Raw genomic sequence first — 25,663 nt, forward strand, 5'->3', positions numbered from 1 at the left:
CGATGCCCGTGTGCTCCAAGCAGGCAGACTGCAGAGTGTGCAATCTCCATCAGGAGGCTGACTCGGGCTTCAGGTCGCTTTCCCCTTGCAAGGTTGGCCGTGATTTAAGAACCAACAGCTCTCCCTACAGCTGGAGCCGTTTTTCACCAGTGAAGGGAAAGTCAACACATACAAAAGAAACCGAATCCCAGCCAGTGGGGGTTGGAAAGGACTCCGGAGAAAGTGCTTCAAAATCAGAGAAGGTGCAAAAACCAAAAGAAAAGCCCTCCACCCTCTCTTCCGGGCAGGCTGTTCCGAGATGTTAGTCTGCCTTTCCCAGAGGTGAAGGACAACCTGGTCTCTCATTTCCTTCCCAACGGCTTTTCGTCATCAGGGGCTGAGATGCTCAGGTGGGCACAGCATGTACAGAACCTGGGAGGGTCGGACGCTGTGCACTGACCGAGAAAGTTGGTGCAGATGCCTTCTCCACGGTAAGCCAGGGACCAGGAGTGCGGGCAGGAGGGCGGGGAGGTACTGAGTCCACTCAAAAGCAGTGACTGCCAGTTCCTATAAACTTTTTAAAAATTGATTTTGGAACGGAAGAGAGGGAGAAAAGAGGTGGGGAAGGGAGACACACCACACAGACAACGCTTTGTTGTTCGAATTATTTATGCATTCACTGGCTGATTCTTGTATGTGCCCCGACTAGAGACTGAACCCGAAACCTTGGTGCACGAGGATGATGCTCTAACCAACTGAGCTACCTGGCCAGCACCTTCAGGTTGGTTTTTAAAAGGAATATAGTTTAAGGCACAGCCATATGACGATATAAAGATACACAAGTCTAAATTTTAAAAACCTAAAAAGTCATTTTGGCACATTCCTTGTTGTAAATTCTACAGAAAAACCACTTGTAAGTATGATGTTAAATGGGAAGACATTCAAGTTGTACTTAACATTCTATTTTCATACCACGTTCTATCTGAAGAGTTCTAAGGCAGAAACGTAGAGAAGATCTGGATCACCTTGATCCTGAGCCATAGAAAAATCTGCCTTAGCGTGGGGATGCGATAACGGCCCAGTGAACACTCCCAATAACACTGTAATAACCTCCGTACAGTGACCGAAGGTAAGCAGACTTACTGCGGTGATCACTTTATAACGTACTTAATATGGAATCACTATGTTGTACGTCTGGAGCCAGTAAAGGTCAATTATACTTCAACTTTTTTTTTTTAAAGAGGGTGAGGGATAGAGAAAACTATTGACATGAGAGAGAAACATCGATCAGTTGCCTCTTGTATGCACACTGACTGGGACCAAACCCACAACCCAGGCACGTATCCTAACCAGGAATTGAACCAGAGACCTTTCGTTTTGTGGGATGATGCCCAACTGAACTACACCAGTCATGGCCAACTGCATTTCCATTAAAGAAGGAAAGTCTGTGCTAGGAGGAGAGAGAACTTCAGGTTCAACCACCGTTTAATTACAGAGGAAACAGCTCTGGGAAGGGAGTCCACAGCTTCTTCATTCTGACCCAACTTCCCAAAGTGTGAACGCAGCCCTACAATGACATGAAATGAATACTATATACCTATATATATATATATATATATATATACATATAGACACACACATATATATGGTAGTGTAGCTTAGTGTGTATTTTGAAGTCATATTATTTGGAGATTTCACAAATACTAATGATCAGATGAACTGACCTTGAAAACTGCATGGCAAGTTGCTTTAAAACATTAGGTGGTGGGAACTGCAGAATGATGCAGCCACTGTAAAGCAGTGTGAAGATTCCTCAAAAAATTAAAAATGGATCTGCTTTTGATGCAGAGATCCCAGTTCTGGGAATATACCCAAACGAACCCAAAACACATTAGAAAGAACATAACCAGCCCTATGCTCATTGCAGCATTGTTTACAATCGCCAAGATACGGAGGCAGCCCAGGAGTCCATCAGTAGATGAGTGGATGAAACAACTATGGGACAGTCACACAGTGGAATACTTACTCGGCCGTAAGAGTTTTACCCTTTGCGACGGCATGGATGGACTCGGAGAACATCATGCTAAGTGAAATAAGCCAGTGAGAGGAAAACAAATACCATATGATTGCACTCGTATGTGGAATCTAACGAATAAACTGAACAAGCAAGCAAAGCAGAGAGAGACTCATAGATGGAGAGCGGACAACGGCTACTGGGGGAGGCCAGGGGGTGGAGGGATTGAGCAAAAAGGAAAATGGACTCACGGACATGGACGCAGTGCAGTGATTGTGGGGGGCAGGTTATAAGGGGACTAAGTGGTAATAAAAACACAAAATTATTAAATAAAAAAAGAACTATCTGTGCATCACTGTCAGTTTTCTACAACTTAAGAGGTGTAAAAATAGCTCCCCACGGAAAATGCCAGTTTTCCAGCAAGGCACAAATTGTTCCCTATAATGCACGCACTAACTAAAAGTGGTATCTACACGCCCCCCCTTCCTGTTTGCCTTCTGGGGGTATTCAGAAGCAACATCACCTTAACCAGATGCACTGAATGACACCCACCCATGTGGAAAGACATTTCAACTTTGGAAAAAACAAAATTAGGTGGTGATGGTTGCATGACATTGTGCATGCGCTGAGTGCCACTGAATGCTCACTTAAAATGGTTCAAGCAGAAAACTGTATACATGTATCTTACCACGACAAAAAAAAGCTAAAACATTAGCAAATAGTTTCGGTGGTGCCACGTCTAGGAGAGAATCGTGCGGCAGGAGTGACATCCCAGTCCTCTCGGAAGAGGTGCCCCAGGAGCACCGAGTTACCGCAGAAACCCCTGAACACCAAGGCAGCCGCTCTAAGGGGGGCAGAACTGTAGTGATTCACCACCCAAAGGAGCCACAGAGCCGCAGGGTCCCCCGAGTTCCTTTCATGAGAGCCTAGAGGACAGCATGCACAATCGTGTGCACTGAGGGGGCACAGGTTAACTAGGGCCCATCTACTTACTGGCTTTTATTGAGTTGTGTCTCTTCAGTAGTGGTTACGAAAAAGGGCCTGGGAGTTAGGCAGGCCTGGTTTCATTCTCAGTGCATGCCATGTACTAGTAGGCAGTCCAGTGCCTTTTGACCTCAGTATGCTTATCTGCAAAATGGGGGTGGGAGCGGCAGCTCCGCCGTCAGAGAGTCAGCACAGCTGAAGTCTATTCAGAGCTTGAAGTATCAAGACTGAAGTGTTTGAAGCAGGTCTCAGTAAAGGGTCTTCTTTGAGGTGGGGGTGGGGGGGTGGGGGAGACAAACATAAAATGTGTACCAAATGTTTCCCACAGTGCTGGGATTGCGGTCAGTGAACAGCAGCAGCTAGGATGGTCAGTGCCCACTAATACGAAGTTTTGATGTTTAGTTAAATACATGTATTTAAAGCCCTCCACCCAAAGTTGCTTACTGACTTGAGAAAGAGGAAGTGGGGGAGAGAAACACTGATGTGAGAGTGAGTTATCTATCAGTTGCCTGCCACACCTGCCCTGACTGGGGATCAAACTTGCAACCTTCTTGGTGCACGGATGACGTTCCAATCAACTGAGCCTCTTGGCCAGGGTTAGAGACACAGGTTTTTAACCATTACAAATGACAAAACAATATTCCCAAGTTTACTTGTGTTCAGAACTCCGACATCCACCAAACAGTGCACAGGCTGGTCCTCAGTGGGCCCCCTGCTGGGAAGTACTTCTCCAGGTACTGCCCCCTGCCAGAGGGCCCGTGGTGAGACAGCTGGGGCCTGGCCTACCCACAGGCCATCTTCTGGTGGCATTTTTTTAGCCAGGCAGCAGCTGCACAAGGACTGGCGGAGGAGGGCCCCAAACTCCTGGTCCAGTGGCAGCACCTGTCATTCAGAGGACTGAGGAGGCCCTGATGTAGGACCTCCCTTGGAGAGGAATCTAGAGTTAATAAACCGTAAAGCCCAGGAACCTTAGAAATGTCCTGCTGTGACTTGTTCTGAGGGCACAGTGAAGGGGAGGAAGCAGCCCCACTTGGGCTGTGGCGGTAAAGGCCCAGAGAGGAAGAAGGCCACACGCTCTGGACTCCACGCTGGCTGGTGGCCTCCCCGCCAACACCCCCCCCCGCCCAGGAACTCCACTGCCCAGGGAGAGACTTGCACTCACAGGTTTGGGCCAATTGCACAGTGTGGCGTGGGTATAAAGCAGCATGAAAATTAAGACCAAAAAAGTCGTGAGGTGCTTCTGTATTAGCAGGGTTACTGCAAAAGAACAGATGATGGAGGAGAAGGCAGCTTTCCGGGGCAAACGGACAGGTATAGCAAAGTGAAACCAGGGGACCCACCCTTCTCTGGGAAGGCCGCCCATGCCACAGACCCCCAAACCCACCGCCCACCCCAACAATCAACAACTCTGAAGACAACACCAGTTCTTCTCAAACAGTTTAATAGCAAATAAACAAAGGAAGGTACCACACTTGGCAGATACAAAATGACTTTTTGTCCGTGTGTCTGTGCAATTAAAACAGATTTAGGTTCCCCATTGGGACAAAAGGAAAAACACACAAAAAAGGAAGGCGATTCTTTTTTTAAACACATACTCCCTCGCTCCAAACTTGTAACATTTTTTTTTCTTTTTTAATCCACTACATAAACTCTGTGATCAGGTCAGAAAAGCAACAAGGGCTCTTCTTGCTTTTTTTAAACCATTAAAGTAAAATCCATAATTTTCTACATAGTACAACACAAGTTCACACAAAAAGACATTTTCTTTTGCAAATCAAAACAGGAAAGAAAGGAAAAGCTCAAACAAGGTAAAGGAAAAGCATTTCTACGGCTGAGTCGCGACTTTGAGCTGATTGAATCCCGTTGTTGCTGCAGAACAGACTGTGCGTTTGGTCATAGTGGCAATTTTTTCTCTTCACATTGTGAAATCACTTTACATTGTTTTCTAGTAGAAAAGGCAAAAAACTGTACAAAACCCCTAGTGTTAAATACAACGTTTGTACCAATAAAAAACTCACACAGGTTTGTCTCCAAAATGTAAAGTTTCTTTTTTTTTTCTTTTTAAATTATTCACAAAAAGCAGCTGGAAATCAGAAAGGCAGCTGCCGCTCCAGGGTCTCAAATCCATTAAAACCACCACAGAACAATTAAAACAATCAGAGAGAGAAAAGGAAAAGGAAACAACGTCCAACGTTTGGCATTTGGTTTTATCCACAGGTTTTCCCAGAGCTCCTCTTGGAATTGAAAGCAAAATATATTGGCAAACATGGATTCTGACACACAGGAAGGGGGGCCTCAGCGCCTTCGCCAACAGAGGCGGCTCTGTGCAGTCAGACTGTGGGGTGCACGGCAGTCTTGCTCAGGCTGGGGTTCCTGGCCTCTTTCCATCCAACTGCCCCTTCCAGGAAATTAAGGAGTCTACCATACACTGGGTCTTCATTTGTCTGCCCTTTCCTTCCAGTAAGAGTGGCCCCAAGCGTAATACTAGGCAACCTGCTGGGTCCCAGACCAGAAGTTCTGCTGGGATCTCTTCCTTCATCAACCCCAGAATGGATGATGCTAACAGTGCTCCTACCTTCCCCAACCCTGTCCCTGGGCCCTTGGCTACCCCTCCCTCTCTGCCCTTCCCTGGACAATCCTGCTTCCCAGCTCCTCCACCTACTAGCAGCCTAAGCTCTCTGGCTGGGATCTCTCACCAACTTCTCCCTCTGCAACCTCTTACTGCCACAGACCCATCCCGTGACCTCTCACCTCCTCTAGGCTCCCCCTCACCATTCCCATTCTTACTCAGGCCCTCAGACCCTGGGGGTGGATGGTGCCACATGAGAGGAGGGCAAGTTCCCTTCAGGGAACCAAGGAACTCGCTTGCCTGGCACCCAGGGACAGTAGCTATTTGGCTCTTCACCCAGTTTTAAAAAACGAATCCCTGCCCTTACCTCATTCCACTAGCTAAGCAAGGGCAGAGCTGCAGTGAAGAGCCAGTGTGGGGTAGCTGGCGGCCAGGGCTGTAAACAGTGTGAAGACTGTAGTATTGTGCTTGTCACCCAGGAGAAACGCTAGCAGGTATATTGCCACTTGGTGCACAGATGGCCTCCTCTGACGGTGAAGAGCACCCTCCTTCCCCGGGACCGAGGGATACTCACCACCCTCAACACGCTAAGCCTCTTGCCCACCCGCAGCCACCTTCTGGGTTCTACCTCTGTTCCTCGTGCCTCTCCTGGCGCCCTCCCAGCCCATCTCCGACAGGGCAGCTGGCCTCCTGGAGGCCCTGCCGAGGCCTGAGGCCACGCGAGGTGACAGTCTAAGTGCACAGGCAAACGGCTCTAAGGGCAACAGAGGAGAAAGTCGCCACTTCAAAATAAACAATACAATCTTGAAAAAATTACCCCACAACAATTTAAAACAGCTTCATTGAAACCCTTTTAAATCGGTCAGTTTTTGCACAAACTATAGAAAACAGAGAGGTGAAGGTGATATATAAGAAGGTGTGAAGAAACAGCAGGAAACATGCAAAACTTGTTTTTTTCTGGGCATAATCTTACTAGGAAAGGAAAAAATTCCAAACAAAAAGCACAAAAACAATACAAAAACAAAACAAAAAAATCAAAGCATCACATTTTGCTGTGGAGACTGTAGGAACAAGCATGGAGGGAACGGGCCGAGGGCCCTGCAGGCCCTGCAGGGTGGCTGCAGGGAAGACCCTCCAAAGGGAAGGCCTGGCCGGGGCCCGAGCTGCAGCCTGCTGTCCAAAAGAAAGGGGGGCTCAGGTGTTCTCTGCAGTTGAGAGCTCAGAAAAACAAAAATAAGAACACATGCGGTCTCCTCAAGCCCCACAAACTGTATCAGCAAAATGTGCTCAGGAGCCTCAAAGGTTTCAGTGACATCTTTTATTTCATTGTTTACTTCAAAGTTGTCTTTAAAACTAAGCACACAGAAACAAAGCCTAGAAACAGACTGGCTGTGTGTTCACAGAAATACAAACACCACGCGGTATGTGCTAGTAGGGCTGCTCTGAAGACAATTACAAAGAATTGGAATCACAAAATCAAGTGGTTATCTTATGAAGTTCTAGAAAAATAGATTTTTTTATATTCAAATGCAAGTTTAAATATTTCCCCTTCAGCAGTCGTTCTAGCAAAACCAATTTGGCAGCACAAAAGAAAAAAAAAGGAAAGAAAAAAGAAAAAACAAAGAAAGAAACAAACATAATAAAAATACACATCAGCATCAAAGATCAACACAAGGTCAAAGGTGAGAGTTCAAGCATCAGAGAAGCTGAAGAGACAGGGATTTGGACGATGTACTTGACGCCACATCGACATGCTTTAGGCACAACGATGAACAAACGGCAGGAATCTAGAAAAAAAAACAAACCAGAAAGAGGGAGACCCACTGAGTTACACAGAGCAATACATCCAAACAAAGAGAGAGAGAACAGGAACACTCACTGTGTACAGCCCTGAAATGAGGAGGCGGGGGGGGGGGGGGGGGGGGGCGGGGCNGGGGGAGGGGCAGGGGCCAGGTAATGACAGGGAACTTTTGCACATGCTAACAATGGACACAGGGAAAAGTCAAAAAGGACATGGAGGACACCAAGAAAACATCCAACTGCCAGAGACAGAAGGGAAACGAAGGCTTGGATTTCCCCTGAAGCGTCCAAACCCACCAAAGAGGCCTCTGGGGGAGCAGAGCCTCTGCCACTCGGACCCCCCGTTTGAGACCCAGGAAGGAAGGAGAAGCGTGGTGGGGGAACTCTTGAGGGGCGAGGGCCAGGATTTCTCCTCAATCCTGTGGGGATGGCCCTTTGTTCCCAGAAATCCAAGCTCTTAGCTTCCACGCAGGCCCTGGCCACTCATGTGGGACCCAGGAGACAGTGTCTAGCTGCATTCAAGGCAAATCAATTTCATGATGAAATCCAAGTAAGAAACAAACAAACAAAAAAAAACTACAGGAGAAAAACACATTTATGAAAATGAACCCCACACACAACAGTAAAAGGTTGCTTAAGACTTGACTGCGTGTCTCCGCTCTCCCAAATGAACACTCCCACAACGTGAGGCCCATAGGGGAGCAGCGCCCTCACAAACCCTCTTTGGCCTGGGGAGAAAACTGTGCTCAAGGGCAGTGCTGCCGCGCTAAGTCACCGGGCAGGGCAGAGAGCAGGCAGGGGCACCCATCTCCTCAGGGGACTGCTGGGGCAGCCCAGGGCCCTGCTGGGGCAGATGGTCCTTTTAGAAAAGAGAACCCACAAGCAGGAATGAAACCTCAGGGCCTGGTATCAAAGGCAGGCTGATCACACCTTTGCCTTTCAGGTCATTTGGAAAGGGGTTTCTGAAGGTCCCAGAGCCCAAGACAAATCTGTGGACAATAAATGGTGAACTGGGGGAGGAGGGAGAGAAAGGGAAAGTGGGAATAGAGTGGAGTTATGGGATTTGGAAAACCCCACGATGGCCAAGGAGGAAGACATAACAGAAGGTTAGCGATCACAGCACCACAGCGCCCTGGAGAGCACAGCTCTCTCCTCCGCCAATTCACAGCATTAATTCCTCCCCCTCTGGCAGATTGGCTGGGCTGCAAACAGGCCACAGAAAGTCAGTAGTTTCAATCATACACAGCACCCTGTGTGTATAACAATCACATTCTGGATTCTACAGAATCCTGGCCTTTTCCAGAGATATAATTTAGGTAATAAATATTCTCCACCCCGGAGCTGTATAAAACTTCTATAAAAATAGAAACGACATTCTTGATTCCAGCTGGTTGGGATTCAGAACAGCGCCTCCCCAACCTAGCATTTTTTTCTTTTTTTGTTTTCTTTTTTCTTTTTTATTTTTATTTTTTGCATTTATTTAAAAAATCCCATCATGACCCTGGAAGCCTTTGGAACAGTTTTATCCTTGAAACACAGGACACATTTCACCCAGTGTGCAGAGTTCAAGTTTACGTGGTTCAGCTTAAGTATGTTTCACGTTCCTTAGAGGACAACAGACCCAAGTTATAACTATGAGAAGAGAACAGCTGTCCCAGCTTCAATGGGATAATCCAACACCAACTACCTGTACAACAGCAAGATGGTCAACCCCTGTCTGCGACCAAAATGGACAGCAGGACAAGGAGCAAGTCCCCATCTGACTCACTAGCAAACCAACCCCTTTCATCTTGTCTCTGCTGTTAGGGGTCAGGACTGATGTGTGTGAAATTTAAGATCCTAGGCACCCAGTCACTGGCCTTGGCGCTAAGAGCTGTATTGTAACAGGGCTGCCTGTGCCAAAGTGCACATTCCCAACAGCATGTCCTTCCTGGCTCTCTATGCCCACAGCATTTCTTAAGAGCAGAGGCAGAGCCCAGAGGCTGGGGGGTGGGGGACGGTCACAAGCAAGAGCTGGAGTGAGACCTGTGGGAGGCAGCAGGGAGCTAACTATAAGCACGTGGACAAAAACGAACAAGGTAATACTGAGGTAAATGAACACTAAATCCATATGGAGGCTGTAAACATCCTATAGTCTCCTTTGTCCCCAGGAGCAGAAGATAGTGCGGGAGCGGTCAGAAGAAGGGCCTGCCTTGGTGAAAATACTATGCCCGGGACACCTCGACAAGGAGGTGAGCACAAACTTCTCTATCGTCTTAAGTGTACTAAGTGCTGGCTGGCCTCTGGCAAAGGTAGCACTCTGGCCTGAAGGGACCTTCTGAGGCAGGCACAACTAGAACCAGGCTCCACTAGAAGCAGGCTCCTCTCCCGCGACTAGATGGCTTTTGATCACTCTGCTCAGGAGAGGAGCCCCCTCCAGCCAGGCACTAGAAGTCCCTCTTGGTTCTACCCTCATGATAAAGTGGTGGTTTAGAGTGAAATGACACTCCTTGCTGTGGTCAACTACAAGGAAGGAAACCAGGGCATCTTCCCTGGAGGCCTTCTCTAAAGGACCTGTAAGAAATGGGCCATAGTCGAATCTGGGGTTGAAATAAACTAAAAATGGCCACTCTGACTGGCTGGTTCTTCCTAGGAGCCACTAGCCAGGCAGGGCTAAATCAACACCAGTGGCTGGCTAGGAAAGCCAGTAATTGGTGATGTCTCCCTGCTTTTTTGCATATGCCAGGCTAATTTAACAGGGGTTTTATTTCCAGAGAATTGTTAGCCCTTTCTTGGGAAAGGGGGGCAGATATCCCGGACAAGAGTCAGAAAAACTGGTAGCAAGAACTCAGTACTTCCACGGAAGGCAGCTGGGAAGTTTCCTCATGTCACGTCCCTCTCACTTTCCTCTGGCACCAGCCCCACCCACCACGGCTCTGGGACATTAGTTCTCATTTCATCCACTCTTGCAACTTGGGGAGATTCTGGGGGTCAGTTTTTGGTTTCACTCAGTCCTCTCTCTTGGGGTAGTTTTGGGCAAGTCCTGATCTTCTTTAATGTTTCTCCATTCCCCTTCCTCCCCCAGGGCGGTGTGATGTTGGTCCTTCTCAACACACACTGGTTACAAACACAGCAAACTTTAAATAAAGAAAAAAACTCAGAATATGGCACCTAAACTCCAAAGTAAAACACTGGAAACCAAAGCACAAACTCGTCCTCTGTACGAAGCGAAACTCCCACAGAAGGCAGTAGCCGCGTCTTCGGGGCAAGCTGTGCCTGCGAGAGTGGCAGGGATCAGGGTCCGGGGCTGCCAACACACAGCCTAGGGCTTCGCCTCACCAAGGTGCTCCTCCCCAACTTACCAGAGACCCTCTCACTCCAGTCTGAGGGGAGCACGCTCAGTAGGGCTTGCTGTCATTCTTCGAACGTTTGAGCTGCACTTTGAGCCGCTTCATGCCAATCTGAAAGCCGTTCATGGACTGGATGGCAGCTTGAGCCGAAACAGGATTGTCGTAACTTACAAAACCTGTGTGTCCAAGCAGAAACCCAGGTGAGAGGCATAACGAGGCAAGGAGATTCTCAGTCCTCCTTATGCAAGAAATACCTTATGAGCTTAGCTTCAAATCCCAATTTTCCTCAGCAGGGACAAAAAATCCGTATATTGTTATCGCATAAAATAAATCCCGAACCGCATCACCTGACACCGATGCGGTACTTTCAGTATTCTGGCCAAGCCATTTCCCACACATCATCTTACCCTCTGGAGAGACTGTGGGCAGAACTCATGGTGCCCATTACAGAAGCGAAAAAACCTGAGGCTAACTCTGGCTGGAGCGGCTCAGTGGATTGAGCGCCAGCCTGGGAACCAAAAGATCACCGGTTCTGATTCCCAGTCAGGGTGCAGGCCTGGGCTGCGGGCCAGGTTTCCTAGTTGGAGGCATGAGAGAGGCAACCAACTGATGTTTCTCTTGCACACTGATCTTTCTCTCCCTCTTTCTCCCTCCCTTCCCCTCTCTCTAAAAATAAGTAAAACCTCAAAAGAAAAACAACTGAGACTCAGAGAGAGGTTATGTAAATCTGCACAAGGATGAGTTAAACAACTCACTCTCCACCCCAAGTTTCTGCTATCAGCCCCTTCCCTGTCTTTCTCTGTGGGAATTACCCCCTACCCAACACACACACCAAAGCCAACATACCAAAACACTTGCTCAGGTTTGTCTGCTTGTCTATAAAAACCTTGGCAGACACGACATTCCCAAAGGGCATAAACATCTGCAGCAGGTCCTGATCTCCAAACTCCTGGGGCAGGTGGTAGATGAACAGGTTGGCTCCCTCTGGACCTTCAAGACACCCATTGATTGAAAAGGTATCAGTGTGACGCAAACTTATCCTCCTGCATCATCTCCCATTTCCCCCTGGTGTTACAAGTGTTAGCACCCCAACAGATTCTCCAGCTACAAAACAGGGAACTGAAAGGCAATCACTGAAACAGATCCCCTCCCCCATGTCTAGCCATGCTCCGTGTTTCACCGAGGGACATGAGAATCTGACCCTGTGGAGGAAGGCACAGCTACACAATGAAGCAGGGAAACCTGCATGTGCAGCATAAAACCAGAGACTAGACACTTGTAGGAAAACAGAAAAGGAGGTAGAAAGAACTTCTAAGCAAAACAGGTTTCAAAATTATGTCTAGAGATTACAGGGACAGCAAATGGATTGGTAATTGCTAGAGGCAGGAAGTGGGGGCAAGGAAATGACTACAAAGGGACATGAGGGAATTTCTGGGGGTGACAGAAACGTTCTGTATTTGAGATGGTGGTTGGACGACTGTAGGCCTCCATCAGAGCTCACAGAGCTATATTCCAAAAAAAGTGAATTTCACCTTATGTCAATTGTACCTCACTGAAAAGAAATTACATTTTAAACTATGATTAACACTGAACTCAAAAATAGCACCTGTTTTCCTCCTCCAACTATTCAACGATTTTCTAACCAAGAAGAGTTTCATTATAATCACAGTGCAGCCATTCTCCAGCCACCCCGGCCTCCCCAATGCCATCACACATGCCGAGGAACAGTGCTACCCCAGGGCATTTGCACTTGCTGTTCCCTGCCTCCCCTTACTCATCTTCCTCTGCCTAAATGGCACCTTAGAGACACCATCGGCAAACCCCCGCTATAAAATGCGGTGTCTCCAGCACTCCCTACCCCCCTTTCTTGTTCACCATGTTTCACTGCACCATCTGGAACACCTCGTGCTTTTCCCAGTTTATTGTCTCCACAGTGCCACCAGTTCTCCTACTACCACGTCCTAAGGCACAAAAGCACCTGATTCAGAGCAGGTAAGACTATTAAACCAGTACTCCCTGCCGCTAAGGCAAGAGAGGACACTTGTCTTTTCCCTGCATTAGCACTTAAACCTTGCCAGCTCCTGGTTTTAAAAGAAAGCCCAGTCAAATATAAGCAGAGAGGTGCAGCAGGACTTTCTGTTCAAACTACCTCAGGCCTCTTTCTGCCTAGATAGCCTCTCCTAAATTTAATGCCATTTATATCAAAACCCACACTTCTCCTGCATCAACCCACAGGCCACAGCTCTTTCTGTCCCATCAGCCTTCATTCTGTCCTCAATTAGTAAAAGCATAGATCAGAAAAAAAGGAAAATGCCAAGATATATCTAAAAGGGACACCCACACTGAAAATCTCCTCTGACAGATTTATAACCCATAGAAAAGACTTCCTAATAAAAACAGATCATTTCTTCATCTAAAAATGGCAGCCCCATTCCAGAAGGGCGTTCAGAGGTTATCTCTGGTCTGAGCCACATCCAAAAAACGTTCCAAAAGCAGATCACACTTAAAGAGTTTCTCAGTCTATCTCTGACACCATCCAAGAAAAGCGGCGGTCTGACCACCTGAATGGTTCTCTTGGCCTTTGCACTGCCTTTCCGTTCTGGTGCAAAAGAGAAACCATGCCTGTCCCCAGCCCGAGGCTCTCTCTGTGCCACTCACCTTCCTTCTGGCTGCCAGCAGCACCAATGCTCTGCTGTGTCAACAGATTCTGGTTGTACAGAGTGGGCAGGGCCGCCGCGGCGTACTGCTGGATCCCCGAGTAGGCCTGCGTGAGGGCCTCCATGGTGCTCCCAGTGCCATTGGAAAGGCCACTGCTGCCCAGACCACCATTTAAAGCAGCCATCCCTTGGGCAAGGGAGAAAACAGGATTAACAGGATTGAAAACACTCAACTGATACAAAAGAAAAACTCCAAAGTCCTCCCTTTTATCTTGCTCTTATCACCCTGAGGAGAAATGGCCACCCGAGTGGTCAGACTCTAGGACACTCACCAAACCTCGTTGCTAATGGAGATTTTACCTCCTTTCCATCCATGCAAGAAGGGATACCACTCACACATGACTTGCCCCATTTTCTCTTTGGACACTGTACTGAGCAATGTGCTCAGTATATTACCTGTCTTCTCATTTAACTTAATAACCCTCAAAGTATTCTATTCCCACTTCATACATGAGAAGATGACCTTGGAAAGGTGGTCAAAAGTTACAGCCAGTGAAGGGACAGAGGTGGAATTTAACTCAGGCCTGACTCAAAATCACATGATTATTTTTAAGTTCACTGGGCCACTCTATCATTCTAACAGTGCCTTCACCAGAGCTGTTTATAGTGTGCCACCTGTGCAAAGAAAGGCCGAATGACATCCAAGGGCTGCCTCTCACCTGCCAGAGAGCTGACGTTGAGGCCTGCCGTGGCTCCAGCTAATGTCTGCAGAGCTCCAAGGGATGCGATGGGGTTGACAGAGCTGCTGCTGCTGGAGCTCGGTGAGGACCCTGCTACCAGAAATCCCCAAGTTAAACTCAAGCCAACACTTGCCTTCTCATGTCAATAAGAACCAAAGCCCAAGAGTGGTACTACTTAAGTATTCTCTTAGTAAGAAGGTTTTCAGTTACTAATTTTGATAACTGTTCCTACTGAACATCAAGCCAAATGATGGTTATAAGAAATTAAAATTGTGAGATTGAGCACGGGCCTGTGAAGCAAAGGGTCGCTGGTTTGATTCCCAGTCAGGGCACATGCCTGGGCTGCAGGCCAGGTGCCCAGTAGGGGACACATGAGAAGCAACCACACATTGATGTTTCTCTCCCATTCTTTCTCCTTCCCTTCCCTTCTCTCTAAAAATAAATAAATAAAATGTTTAAAAAAAAAGAAATTAAAAATTGTGAGATTTTTAAGTCAGAAGATGGCACATGAAAATCTGTTGCTCATGATCTGTCTCCTTTGGAAATGGGTGTTATTTAACTCTCCAGAATGACATACCCCTCTCTTGGGATTCTGCCCAAGGCACACAAGGGCCCTCTGGCCCACCCCACGCTTACCTGAACTGGTGAGTACGCTGAGGGGACTGCTGGATGTAGTGAGAGCACTGGTACCACTTGGTGTGTTCTGAGCAGCACTAGCTGCAGCAGCTAGGGCAGCCAAATTCTGTAACTGCATTGCATTCAGCCCTGCAACATCCAAAGCAAGGGATCAGTGAGTAGATACGGGTGCCTTCCATCCACTCCAGCAATGCCAGCATATACTGGGAGAAGGCTAGTTCCCAAGAGGAAATGTTCTAGATAAGCCTTATTGAGCAACCCTACAGGGCTCCAAAAAGATTCAGATATCACTCAACTCATCAAGAAACTTGACATACTTTCCTCAGAAGTAGTATCTAATCCAACTGCACGCCACCCCAAGTGAGCATTAATAAAGAGACAGGCAATTAGGAAACGGGGAAGGAGAGGGACGTCTGTGGTCTACCATGCAGCCAGAGGATGACAAAGCCAAAACCTGTGGCACAGAATGTGACTGCACCTGAGTCCCTCACTCAGACTTTACAGGAACGTGTCCTTTGAAATGGAGATAACAAGCAAAAAACGTAGCAGAGACCCAAAAGAGGAGGAACGACGGGAGGGAATACATGTGAAGATGGCAAAGGGAGAAAGAAAGAAAGAAAGACCACCACCTGAATAGCCCATTAGTCATCAGAAGAAGAGACAAAAAAATGAGGGGAAGAAAGGTTTCCAAATGGAACCTAAGCAACAATTAAAAGGAGAGCCAGAGAGTCAAACCGCACTGACAATGTGTTGCAAACCATTTAATAGATGATGGGAAGGCAGAGGGATGGGGGAAAGAGTTAATGAGAATAAAAAACTGTAACAGATTCACAATCTGGCAACTTCCTCAGTCCCTGGGACAAATCAAACAACTATCAAAATTTTCCAAATGGCAAAATGTAGCTCACCCTAGACCACCCCTTTCTCAACTGCACTTGCCTAGCTTTACCCCACTGCCAAAGGGCAGACAGGCAGGTCTGAGGCTCCCTACCCCACCCCCACTAACTTATTCTGATAGATCTTGCCTAGGTTTGTCTGTGGAACCTCATTTTGTTATAAACTCAAGCATGTGTCAATTAAGTTTTCCATGCATGGTAATAGCAACAAAAGGTAATTCACCTATGGCATAACATAGAGAAGACAGAGAGGTAAACTAACTGCCTGGATTCTAGCAACTGCAGGGCACCATTTGCATGGAAGCCTTCTTATGCTTTTCTTCAGTCACTGGAAAAGTCTCTTTATTGTGTAAATAAAGAACTGTAGCGATTTCCTTCTGATCAAAATGGCCTCAGAGAGTCTACAGGTGCTAACAGATCTTTTCCATCTTCTTCCTCAACAGAGATTTAGAGGGATGGGGAGCACAAGACAATCCCAGAACAATCTGGCACCAATGACTAATAGAGTCACCTTCTAGAGACAAGGCAGTTGATACCTGGGATGTTCGTCTCATGTCAGGTTTATGGAGTGGAAAAATTTTTTTCTGCACAACAGTGCAAAACTCTCAGACTGTCGTTAGCTGGGTCTGTTGGCCTGGCTGCTGCTGCTCCTCCGCAGCAGTGAAACACTTACCTCCCATTGGGTGGAGGCTGCTCAGGGTGTTGAGGTTCCCAGAGGAGGCAGTCTGCTGAAGGAGCTGCAAATAAAGCTAGACATTACACCAAAAAACAGAACAAGAGTGAGAGTGAGGGCTGGTTCTGCATCTGGGATAACTCTACAGCACAGCAAAGCGAGAGTGCAGAGGCCCCCAGAGAGAAGAACGTTGAAGACAAGAACCCAAGCTAACACAACGGAAACAAGACTTGGGACAGCACAGGACAATACAACACAGCTAAAGCCCTGGCCCAGAAGACAGTAATGTTCACTGAGTACTGAGCCAAGCTCAAGTGCCCGGGCAAGAGAACGCAGCACAGCAGAGGAAAGAAGTAGAGCAGGGAACTAAGCTCGACTCAAGTAGCTACGTAGTCGACTGTGATGCATGTCTGGTATGGATGACTGCCATTTCTATTTCCTCTCTCTCAAGTTTTCTAGTGAAGTCCATACATCTTATTTTGCAGATTGTTTCCATCTGGATACCCAATTTCTATTTCTAACAATTATTTTAAGTATCAAATCTGACTGTTTCAGGGTATTTCTTGGATTCATTCTTCTTTACCAGCCACAACAGAACCACGACTAGATCACTCTCTCCCATGCTACACATCCATCCAGCCGATTTATCTCCTCCCCTCCAAATTGGTCTTCACTGTTGCAGATGACTAAATGGTTGATGGGCCCGTCCACATCAGTTCAGTGTACACTCTCTTTCAATGGATCACATAAACAAATGAAGCAAAAGGATCTTTCCATGAGATTATGGGTCTCCGTGGCCTTGACCTTATTCTGTATCTCAGAAAACCACAATCTTGATCTAACCAACTTGCTGAAAACCTCTGCTCCTTTCAAATGTAATCAGTGTTCTTTATGAACAACTGGTACTCTCATTTCTAGATTCTTTATTCAACCTGCTGTCCATTCCCATAAACATCTGACTTGGTTTCCCTGTCATGAATCCCTTTGTCCACAAACTTCCAGAAACAGAATGAAAAAAAAAATGTACATGCAATGTTTACCAGGTTCTCAAAGAAGTCCACAACCCCACAAAGATTAAAAAACCACTGCTCTAGTCCAACAGAGACCAGCAGGTTCAATCCACATATTCACAGAAAAAAACTTGGTAACTAATGATGATGCACTATCACTTTATACAGCCTGTTAGCATCCATGTCTTCATTTTTTGTCTTCTTAAATACCTTAGACGATGTGTTCAGTCCCAACTAGGGGACTGGGCACACTGTACTTGGCCCCTCCATTTCCTCCGTCAACAAGAATGGCTCTTAGGGAAGGGATCATATCTAACTTAAAGAAAACACCCCTCTCACCACATGCTATCATGTACTTGTTGGCAACGACAAGAAGAAAGAGAGTGTTCCCTGAAAAGAAGCTCTAAACTCTCCAAGAAAAGTAAATGTACATCATGGAGACCATTTTCAAAGCACTATCATTTTGGCAGAAGAGATCTCTGAATTTTTGAACTTTTAAGCAATGTTCTAGCACTAAGAAACAATCTTATCTGCTTAAATAGAACTACTATCCACGCTTTTTGACTTCAGAGAAATACTAGCTAGAATGAACCAGGATTTCTAACACATGAGAAATACGGAGACCAGGGGAGCACCAAATGAGCCAGAATTCGGTACCAGAGGACAGAAATCATTGCCTTTCTTATTTCTATACAGAATAATCTTTGAAAGGATGAGGAGTGGATGACTCTAATTATTCTGATTATATATTTTTGGACTATCCACATAAATCTAGTGGTATCACCATTTATTTCCTTTCAGTGGTATCTTTACAGATGATCTTTTCTTTCTGATTCACAGATGACAGAGTTTTAATTACGTTGTCCTGTTTGCAATTCCTTTTAAAGGTTTAAGCAGTAATAATCTGCAATATTGAACACCTAATAAAACTTAATGATAAATAGCAGCTTGTCCCTCCTCTGGACCATATGACTTAAGCTCAACAAGAGAGAGATCAAACTAAAAGAAAACCTATTTACTATATAGTGAATTCAAATATACATCTGTAAAACTCATTTAATAATGTCCATGTTTGATCTCTCAATTAGCAGAGAGAAACATTTATCATATTCTTCAGGGAGACTCAGTAAGGTCTTTAATAACGTTCTCTACACCTGATAGAAAGAGACATGGAGAAAAATATTTGGTAGCTGATTCTCTCAGGAATTTTTTTTCCCTTGGAGGCAGCGACATGAGATGTTTCTAAGTCTTTTTATCACGAAATTACGATTTCACTCTAACTCAAGATACAACCAAAGATGTGTTACCAGAGAGACAGACAGAAAATAACATGACTTAAAGAATATACATAAAATTTCAGTGTGCTAAAAGTTGTAAATGCCACTGTGTCTGTTAGCTGGGGAAAGCAGAAGAAGAAACAGCTGGGAGCTTGCATAGTCTGCAAAAAGCAAACCACAAAGACTCACTGCTAAATACTGGGGTCCAAGAGTATTTAGACCAGCAAGGTTTCCCCACACAGATGCTGCGCTGATTTGCTGCATCTGCTGCTGGAGCTGCTGGGCCATTCTCTTCTGTTCTTTGTCCTTCTGCGTATCAGCAAATTTTACCACCATGGGGGAAGAGCAACCCTATGAGAAGACCAAAACCAAAGGGTCAAATTCTTCCTTTGGGTGTAGGAAAAACCCTCATTTCTAATGACACACAGGCTCCATTCTAATTTTATTCACTGCCAAATGATTCTCTTCCTGATACACATAAAGGGCAAAAGATAATTTAAAAGGGCAACTATTTCCGATGTTAATTTGTTTGGCCTGCTTAACTTTTAGAACAATCAGATGCTATACTGCTGCTGGGCTCCGAAGGTCAAATGTCCAGGCAGCCTCAGCCTAAGGAACTTCCTTCCCCCTTGCATTCATCTCTTCCCTACCTCCATGGTCTGTGCTTGGTGCATCGCCTTGATAGCCGTCTGTGCCATAGCTCTTGTTGTAAAAGTCACAAATGCACAACCTGATAAAAGAAGGATCAATAACTCATTCATTCATTTCTTTGTTTATTTATAGACATTAACTAAGTACTTAACTATGTGTCAAGTGCCATACTAGCAATACAGACATGGTTTCTGCCTTCAGGAGTTCGTGATCTAGTGGAAGAGACAGCCATGTTACACCAGTGTGATACGTGCTAAAAACCACAAACACATAGACAGGAAACAGAGTGCTGGAGGGATAAAGAAGGATTCATAGCCTCCAGTTCCTCTTGGGAATAAAATGTTTCCATTTTGACATCAAGAACATCTCTAAGCATAAAAACAGAATTTTAACACACGACACTGAAGGAGAGAATATAAACTCCTTAAGGATGATGGGAGAATATAAAAGGGATCAAACTGTAGGAGTTGTGACAGGACCTAGACATGTAACACTACACCCAAGTTCTCCATCATGACACAGCCACACTGGCTGGAGATCACTGTTTTCCATTGGTTCAATTCAACAGAAATCCAAATTCAAGAGGAGCATCTTTAGAAGTTTAAAAATGCACCTACCTCGGCTCAATCCATCAGGTCCCCTCAATATCCGGCATTCTTCAATCTGTCCAAATGAAGAGAACATGACTCGGATGTCATTTTCAGTGCACTTCTTAGAAATCATACCGATAAACAGTTTCCTGTCTTCCACTGCTGAGAGAGTAAAACACAGAAGGTTTGAACATTATTATATGACACTGAGTAGCCCAGGGACTCAGGAATCAGGACCACCTGGGTTTGAACCCTGGCTCTGGTGCCTCGATACCATTTTCAGATTCTAAGGTATACTTTGTTCCTCCAAACAATGGTATCTTAAAGTTATCACTGAAAGCACTTACATAAAATAAAGTAGCTTTGTGATCTTATGAGAGTTACCTCAAGGGTAGCTGTAGGTATTATTAATTAAATGCACAGTGCTCAGATTCTTACCTAGCACTTGGTAATATTTGCTCTTACTAATAAAACTACTACTATTTAAAGAATGAGTTTTCACACTTCATTGCTATGACTAGAGAAATAGGACACACCTTTCAGAAAGTCCAACTATCCACTTTCCTTTTCTTATTGTCCTCTTGAGGACTAAGGGTCTCCCTCCTTCCTCATTCCCTACTTCACTTCAGTCCCTAAGAAGTTACACTGATCAGAACATTCCGACACCCAGTCAAGACGGCAGCATAGTAAACAGGGCAGCCTCCTCACACAAACATCAAAATTACAACAAAAATTTGAAACCACCATCACTCAGAACTGTCAGAAATTGAGTTGAATGTAAGTCTGACAACTATGGAACTAAAGAAACCACATCCATCCAGACTGGTAGGAGGGTGGAGATGCGGAATGGGCTGGTTGCACATCCACGAGTGATGGATAAAAATTTGGGAGGGGTATCTTCAGAGCGAGGAGTCCAGTCCAACAGCAGGCCCCCTAGCCCAGGGTTCCAATGATAGAAAAATAAGCCCCCCTACCTTCTAGCTGCAAAAATCAGTGGGAACTGAGTTGATGGAAGAAACTTCTGGAGCCCCGAGGAGTTCCCCTTAAAGAACCTACACACAAGACTTATTCAGACTCATTCCCTCTGAGCTCCAGCACCAGGGTAGCAGTTTGAAAGGCACTAGTGGGATACAGGGAGAAACTGAAGTGTCTAGCATCAAAGGTGAGAGCTGGGGGACAGCTTTTTCCCAGACAGAAAGGTGGGCAGAGGCTACTGTCCCTTTTCTGAACCCTCACCCCACAGCCACAGAGCAGGCAGGTGGGTGCCATATCTGAGACTCCATCAACCTGGCTAACACTGTTTGACCCACCTGGGCGATCTCCAAAGACTCTGCCCCACCCAACTTACCAGCCCACCAGAGCTGCTTTTCCATATGAATGGCCGGCCTTGGCTCAAACTTCACAACTTCCTAAATCCTTTCAAACAAGCAACAGCTGGCCTCAGTGAGCCCCAACTCCTACACCTCTTGCTAAGTGGCTCCAGGCCTGGCACTAGCAGCAAACAGCCTAGATTCACAGCTTGCCTTTGCCTGGAAATCTCCAAGTCCAGCACAAGTAACAACCATCTCAGAATGCTTTACAGCTCAGGCCAGGTGGCCCTGGGGAAAACCACAGGAGTGGGCTGATCTTGGCCTGTACCACCCAGTTAACACCATAGCCTGCACACACAATGGACAGCAATAGACCATGTCAGGGCACCACCACCTTGCCCCTGCACGGCTGATCCTCTGCAGAAGGTGAAGGTTGGTGGTAAGAGATTATAGCCAATCCTTGCAGCTCACTGGCCTGGGTAAATCCCTCTCACTGATCTACCAGCAGCAACCAAGGCTCAACAACAAAAGGAGGGTGTATTCAGCCCACCTTGAGTGTGCACCTCAAGTACCCAGCTTGGGTGATAGGGGAGGCTGTGCCACAGGACCCTACAGGACACCTACTGCATTAGCCCACATCACCAACACATGGAGTCAAAGCAGCTCTACCTAATATACAGAAACAAACACAGATAGGCTGCCAAAATGAGGAGACAAAGAAACACGGCCCAAATGAAAGAACAGATCAAAACTCGAGAAAAAGAGCTAAATGAAATGGAGATAAGCAATAATATATCAGAAGCAGAGTTCAAAACACTGGTTATAAGGATGCTCAAGGAACTTAATGAGGACCTCAACAGCATAAAAAAGATCCAGTCAGAAACAAAGGATATACTAATTGAAATAAAGAACAATTTACAGGGAAACAACAGTAGAATGGATGAAGTCAAGAATTAAATCAATGATTTGGAACTGAAGGAAGCAAAAAACCACCAATCAAAAAAACAAACAAATCCAAAAAACTGAGGACAGTGTAAATAGCTTCTGGAATAACTTCAAGTGTTCCAGCACTTGCATCATAGAAGTGCCAGAAGAGAAAGAACAAGGAATTGGATATCTATTTGAAAAAATAATGAAAGAACCTTCCCTAATTTGGTGAAGGAAATAGACATTCAAGTACAAGAAGCACAGAGAATCCTAAACAAGATGATGCAGAGAGGCCCATCCCAAGACACATAATTAAAATGCCAAAGGTTAAAGTTAAAGAGAGAATCTTAAAAGCAGCAAGAGAAAAGATGTTAGTTACCTACAGGAGAGTTCCCATAAGACTGTCAGCTGATTTCTCAAAAGAAACTTAGCAGGCTAGAAGGGATTGGGGCAAGAAAAACTCATAAGTCATGAAAAGCAGGGACCTACAGCCCAGATTGCTCTACACAGCAAAGGTATCATTTAGAATTGAAGGGCAGATAAAGAGCTTCCCAGACAAGAAAAAAACTAAAGGAGTTCATCATCACCAAACTGTTATTATATGAAATGTTAAAGAGACTTAAGGAAAAGAAGATCAAAACTATGAACAATAAAACAGCAATAAATACTTATCTATCAACAACTGAACCTAAAAAACAAACTAAGCAAACAAGAAGAGACAGAGTCATGGGTACAGAAAGCATTTTGATGGTTCCCAGACCAGTGGGAAGGGAGCTGGGTATGGGCGAAGAGGTGAGGAGATTAAGAAGTACAAATAGGTAGTTGCAGAACAGCCATGGGAATGTAATGAATCTATGCACAACCCATGAACATGAAAATGGTGTGGGAACTGTCTGAGGGAGTAGGGGATGCTGAGTGGGCATCAGGGGCAAAGGAGGGAAAACTAGGACAACTGCAATAACATAATCAGTTTTAAAAAACCCAGTTCATCTAAAATGTTCTTGTAGTGTTTCCCTATCAACTCTATTTACCTCAGTTATTTACCACACTTACTTTAAAGGAAAAAAAATAGATGATTTCAATGGTATTACTTAGAGCACCAAACCACTGTATTATATAATGCACAAAAAAACAACTGAAATGGATTAGATTTGAATGTAAGAGCCAGAACGATAAAACTCCCAGAAGAAAACCTTAGGTGGTGAACTCCCTGACATAAGTTTTGGTGATGACTTTTTGGATATGACTCCAAAAGCAAAAGCAACAAAAGCAAAAAGAAACAAGTGGGACTACATTAAACTAAAAACTTTTGCATAGCAAAGGAAATCATCAACAAACTGAAAAGACAACCTATGAATGTGAGAAAAACCTGCAAATCATATACCTGATAAGGGGTTACAATTAAAAAATATAAAACATCAGGAAAATGCAAATCAAAACTGCAATGAGGTATCATCTCACACCTGTTGGAATGGCTATTATCAAAAAGCCAAGTAAATAACAAATGTTGGTGAGAATGTGGAGAAAAGAGAACCCTTGTGCACTGTAGGTGGGAATACTAATTAGTGTAAACATTACAGAAAACAGTAAGGAAGGCTCCTATAAAAACTCAAACTGGCCCTGGCTGGTGTAGCTCAGTGGATTGAGTGCAGGCCTGCGAACTACACGATCGCGGTTCGATTCCCAGTCAGGGCACATGCCTGGGTTGCCGGCCAGTTCCCAGCAGGGGACTCATGAGAGGCAACCATACATTGATATTTCTCTACTTCTCTCTTTCCCTTCATCTCTAAAAATAAATAAATAAAATTAAAAAAAAAAAAAACCTAAAACTAGATCTACCATATGATCCAGCTATTCCACTTCTGGGTATTTACTTGAAGAAAAAGAAAATACTAACTCAAAAAGATACAGCACACCTGTGTCCACTGCAGCATTATTTACAACAGCCAAGACATGAAAACAACCGAAGAGCACACTGATAAATAACTCAAAAGAACGTGTGCGTTCACACACAGATGGGTAATCACACACTGGTGTTTCTTTCTTCCTCTCTTCTCCTTTCTCTAAAAATAGATAAATAAAATCTTTTTTCTTAAAGGACATCTTGACATTTGTAACAACATGGATGGACCTTGGGGGCATTATGCTAAGTGCAACATGTCAAACAGGGCAAGACAAATACAGTATGATCTCTCTGATATGTAGGATCTTAAAAGGAAACAGAAACCCAAGGCCGTACAGAAAATGGATTGATGGCTGTCAGAGATGGGGCGTGGGAGGTGGACGGAAGGGTGAAGGGGCTCAAAAGGTACAAACTTCAGTTATAAAATAAGTCATGGGATGTAAGGTACAGTGTGTAAATTATAGTTATTACTATATTACATATTCAAAAGCTATTAAGAAAGTAGATCTTAAGAGTTCTTAACATAAGAAAAGTGGGTTTTTTGGGGTAACCATGTACAGTGATGGATGTAGTTATAACTAGCCTTATTGTGGTGATCATTTCACAATATATATCAAAACATGGTGTACATCTAAAATTAATATAACGCTATATGTCAGTTCTACCCCCAAAAGAAATTACTTAGCGCACAATGCAATCCAGATGCCATGGGAACAGCAAGTAAGGCAGGAAGAAACCTGGTTGGGGGGAAGCCTATGTGCTTGCTTACCATTGTTCTTCTCACTGTCTGCAGGTTTCATCTGTATAGGATGGTGCATCTAAAAAGGAAAACACAGGAGTATTACCCCCGTACACACTGAAGGCATTCAGAAGTATGAGGACTCTTAAAGGAATGCCAAAACTAGAGCCCGTAGAGTTCTCTTGAACTTATGTCTGACTACCTCATGACTTCCCCGCAAAATACCAGGACAGAATACTGCATCAAGCAGTCAAAATTCTCTTGGCTGTAGCCCTGGCTGGTGTAGCTCAGTAGATTGAGCTCGGGCCTGCAAACCACACGATCGCGGTTCGATTCCCAGTCAGGGAACATGCCTGGGTTGCAGGCCAGTCCCCAGTGGGGGACTCACGAGAGACAACCATACATTGATATTTCTCTCCTTCTCTCCTTCCCTTCCTCTCTAAAGATAAATAAATTTTTTAAAATCTTTAAAAAAATTAAAGAAAAATTTCTCTTGGCTGAGAGAGAACTACTTTCAGCCTATCTTCTCTGAAAGGTCCCTTTACAGTCATTCCTGTGGCAGTCACCCTTCCTCCCAAATGGTTTTCAGTGTGTACCCGATACATGTAAGTATGTTCCATGTGTCAAAACCACCAGTTCCACTTAGTAGTAGGAGCTTTCTTACCCCTGGGAGGACCTTCATGTTGTGAAGAGCATTCTGTGCTTCTAATGCAGCTTTGCGGGTGTAAAATGTAACAAAACAGCACCCTGCAATAAACAAGATTTCACAAAATCAAACCAGTCCTTTGAAACCACAAATTCCTACAGCACGCTGTCCTGCATGGACATACAGGGCTGGGGCAAAAAAGTTTACAACTATGAGTATGAGAAACACAGTTTATTCTTATATTATGATTTATTACTGTGTTATTTTCCATATAAACAAGTGTAAACTTACTTTTGCCCTATTCTTCAATAGAACTTAAAAAGATATTGACTT

At 45.1% G+C, this 25,663-nt stretch overlaps 1 protein-coding gene across 15 annotated transcripts in view; it reads right to left on the reverse strand.

Moving 5' to 3' along the window:
* Positions 1-4,407: 4,407 nt before the first annotated feature.
* Positions 4,408-25,663, reverse strand: part of CELF1 (CUGBP Elav-like family member 1) — a 70,588-nt gene continuing 49,332 nt past the window's right edge. For 6 of the 15 annotated variants that reach the window (XM_037028036.1, XM_037028034.1, XM_037028022.1 and 3 more), the window contains 12 exons: positions 25,349-25,431; positions 24,715-24,763; positions 19,833-19,967; positions 19,215-19,294; positions 18,754-18,915; positions 16,278-16,353; positions 14,709-14,837; positions 14,052-14,165; positions 13,334-13,519; positions 11,522-11,665; positions 10,688-10,851; positions 4,408-7,333 (listed from right to left, as the gene is read on the reverse strand). In XM_037028036.1, the coding sequence (XP_036883931.1) occupies positions 10,724-10,851; positions 11,522-11,665; positions 13,334-13,519; positions 14,052-14,165; positions 14,709-14,837; positions 16,278-16,353; positions 18,754-18,915; positions 19,215-19,294; positions 19,833-19,967; positions 24,715-24,763; positions 25,349-25,431 (1,286 nt within the window). In that variant the 3' untranslated portion in view covers positions 4,408-7,333; positions 10,688-10,723. Of the gene's footprint in view, positions 7,334-8,649; positions 10,602-10,687; positions 10,852-11,521; positions 11,666-13,333; positions 13,520-14,051; positions 14,166-14,708; positions 14,838-16,277; positions 16,354-18,753; positions 18,916-19,214; positions 19,295-19,832; positions 19,968-24,714; positions 24,764-25,348; positions 25,432-25,663 lie in introns of those variants that run through there. The other 9 variants (XM_037028037.1, XM_037028027.1, XM_037028031.1 and 6 more) reach the window with 8 other exon arrangements.

This window comes from Sturnira hondurensis, unplaced genomic scaffold (assembly GCF_014824575.4).
Source record: "Sturnira hondurensis isolate 20B ecotype Veracruz unplaced genomic scaffold, ASM1482457v3 Scaffold0019433, whole genome shotgun sequence".
Taxonomy (NCBI): Eukaryota; Metazoa; Chordata; class Mammalia; order Chiroptera; family Phyllostomidae; genus Sturnira; species Sturnira hondurensis.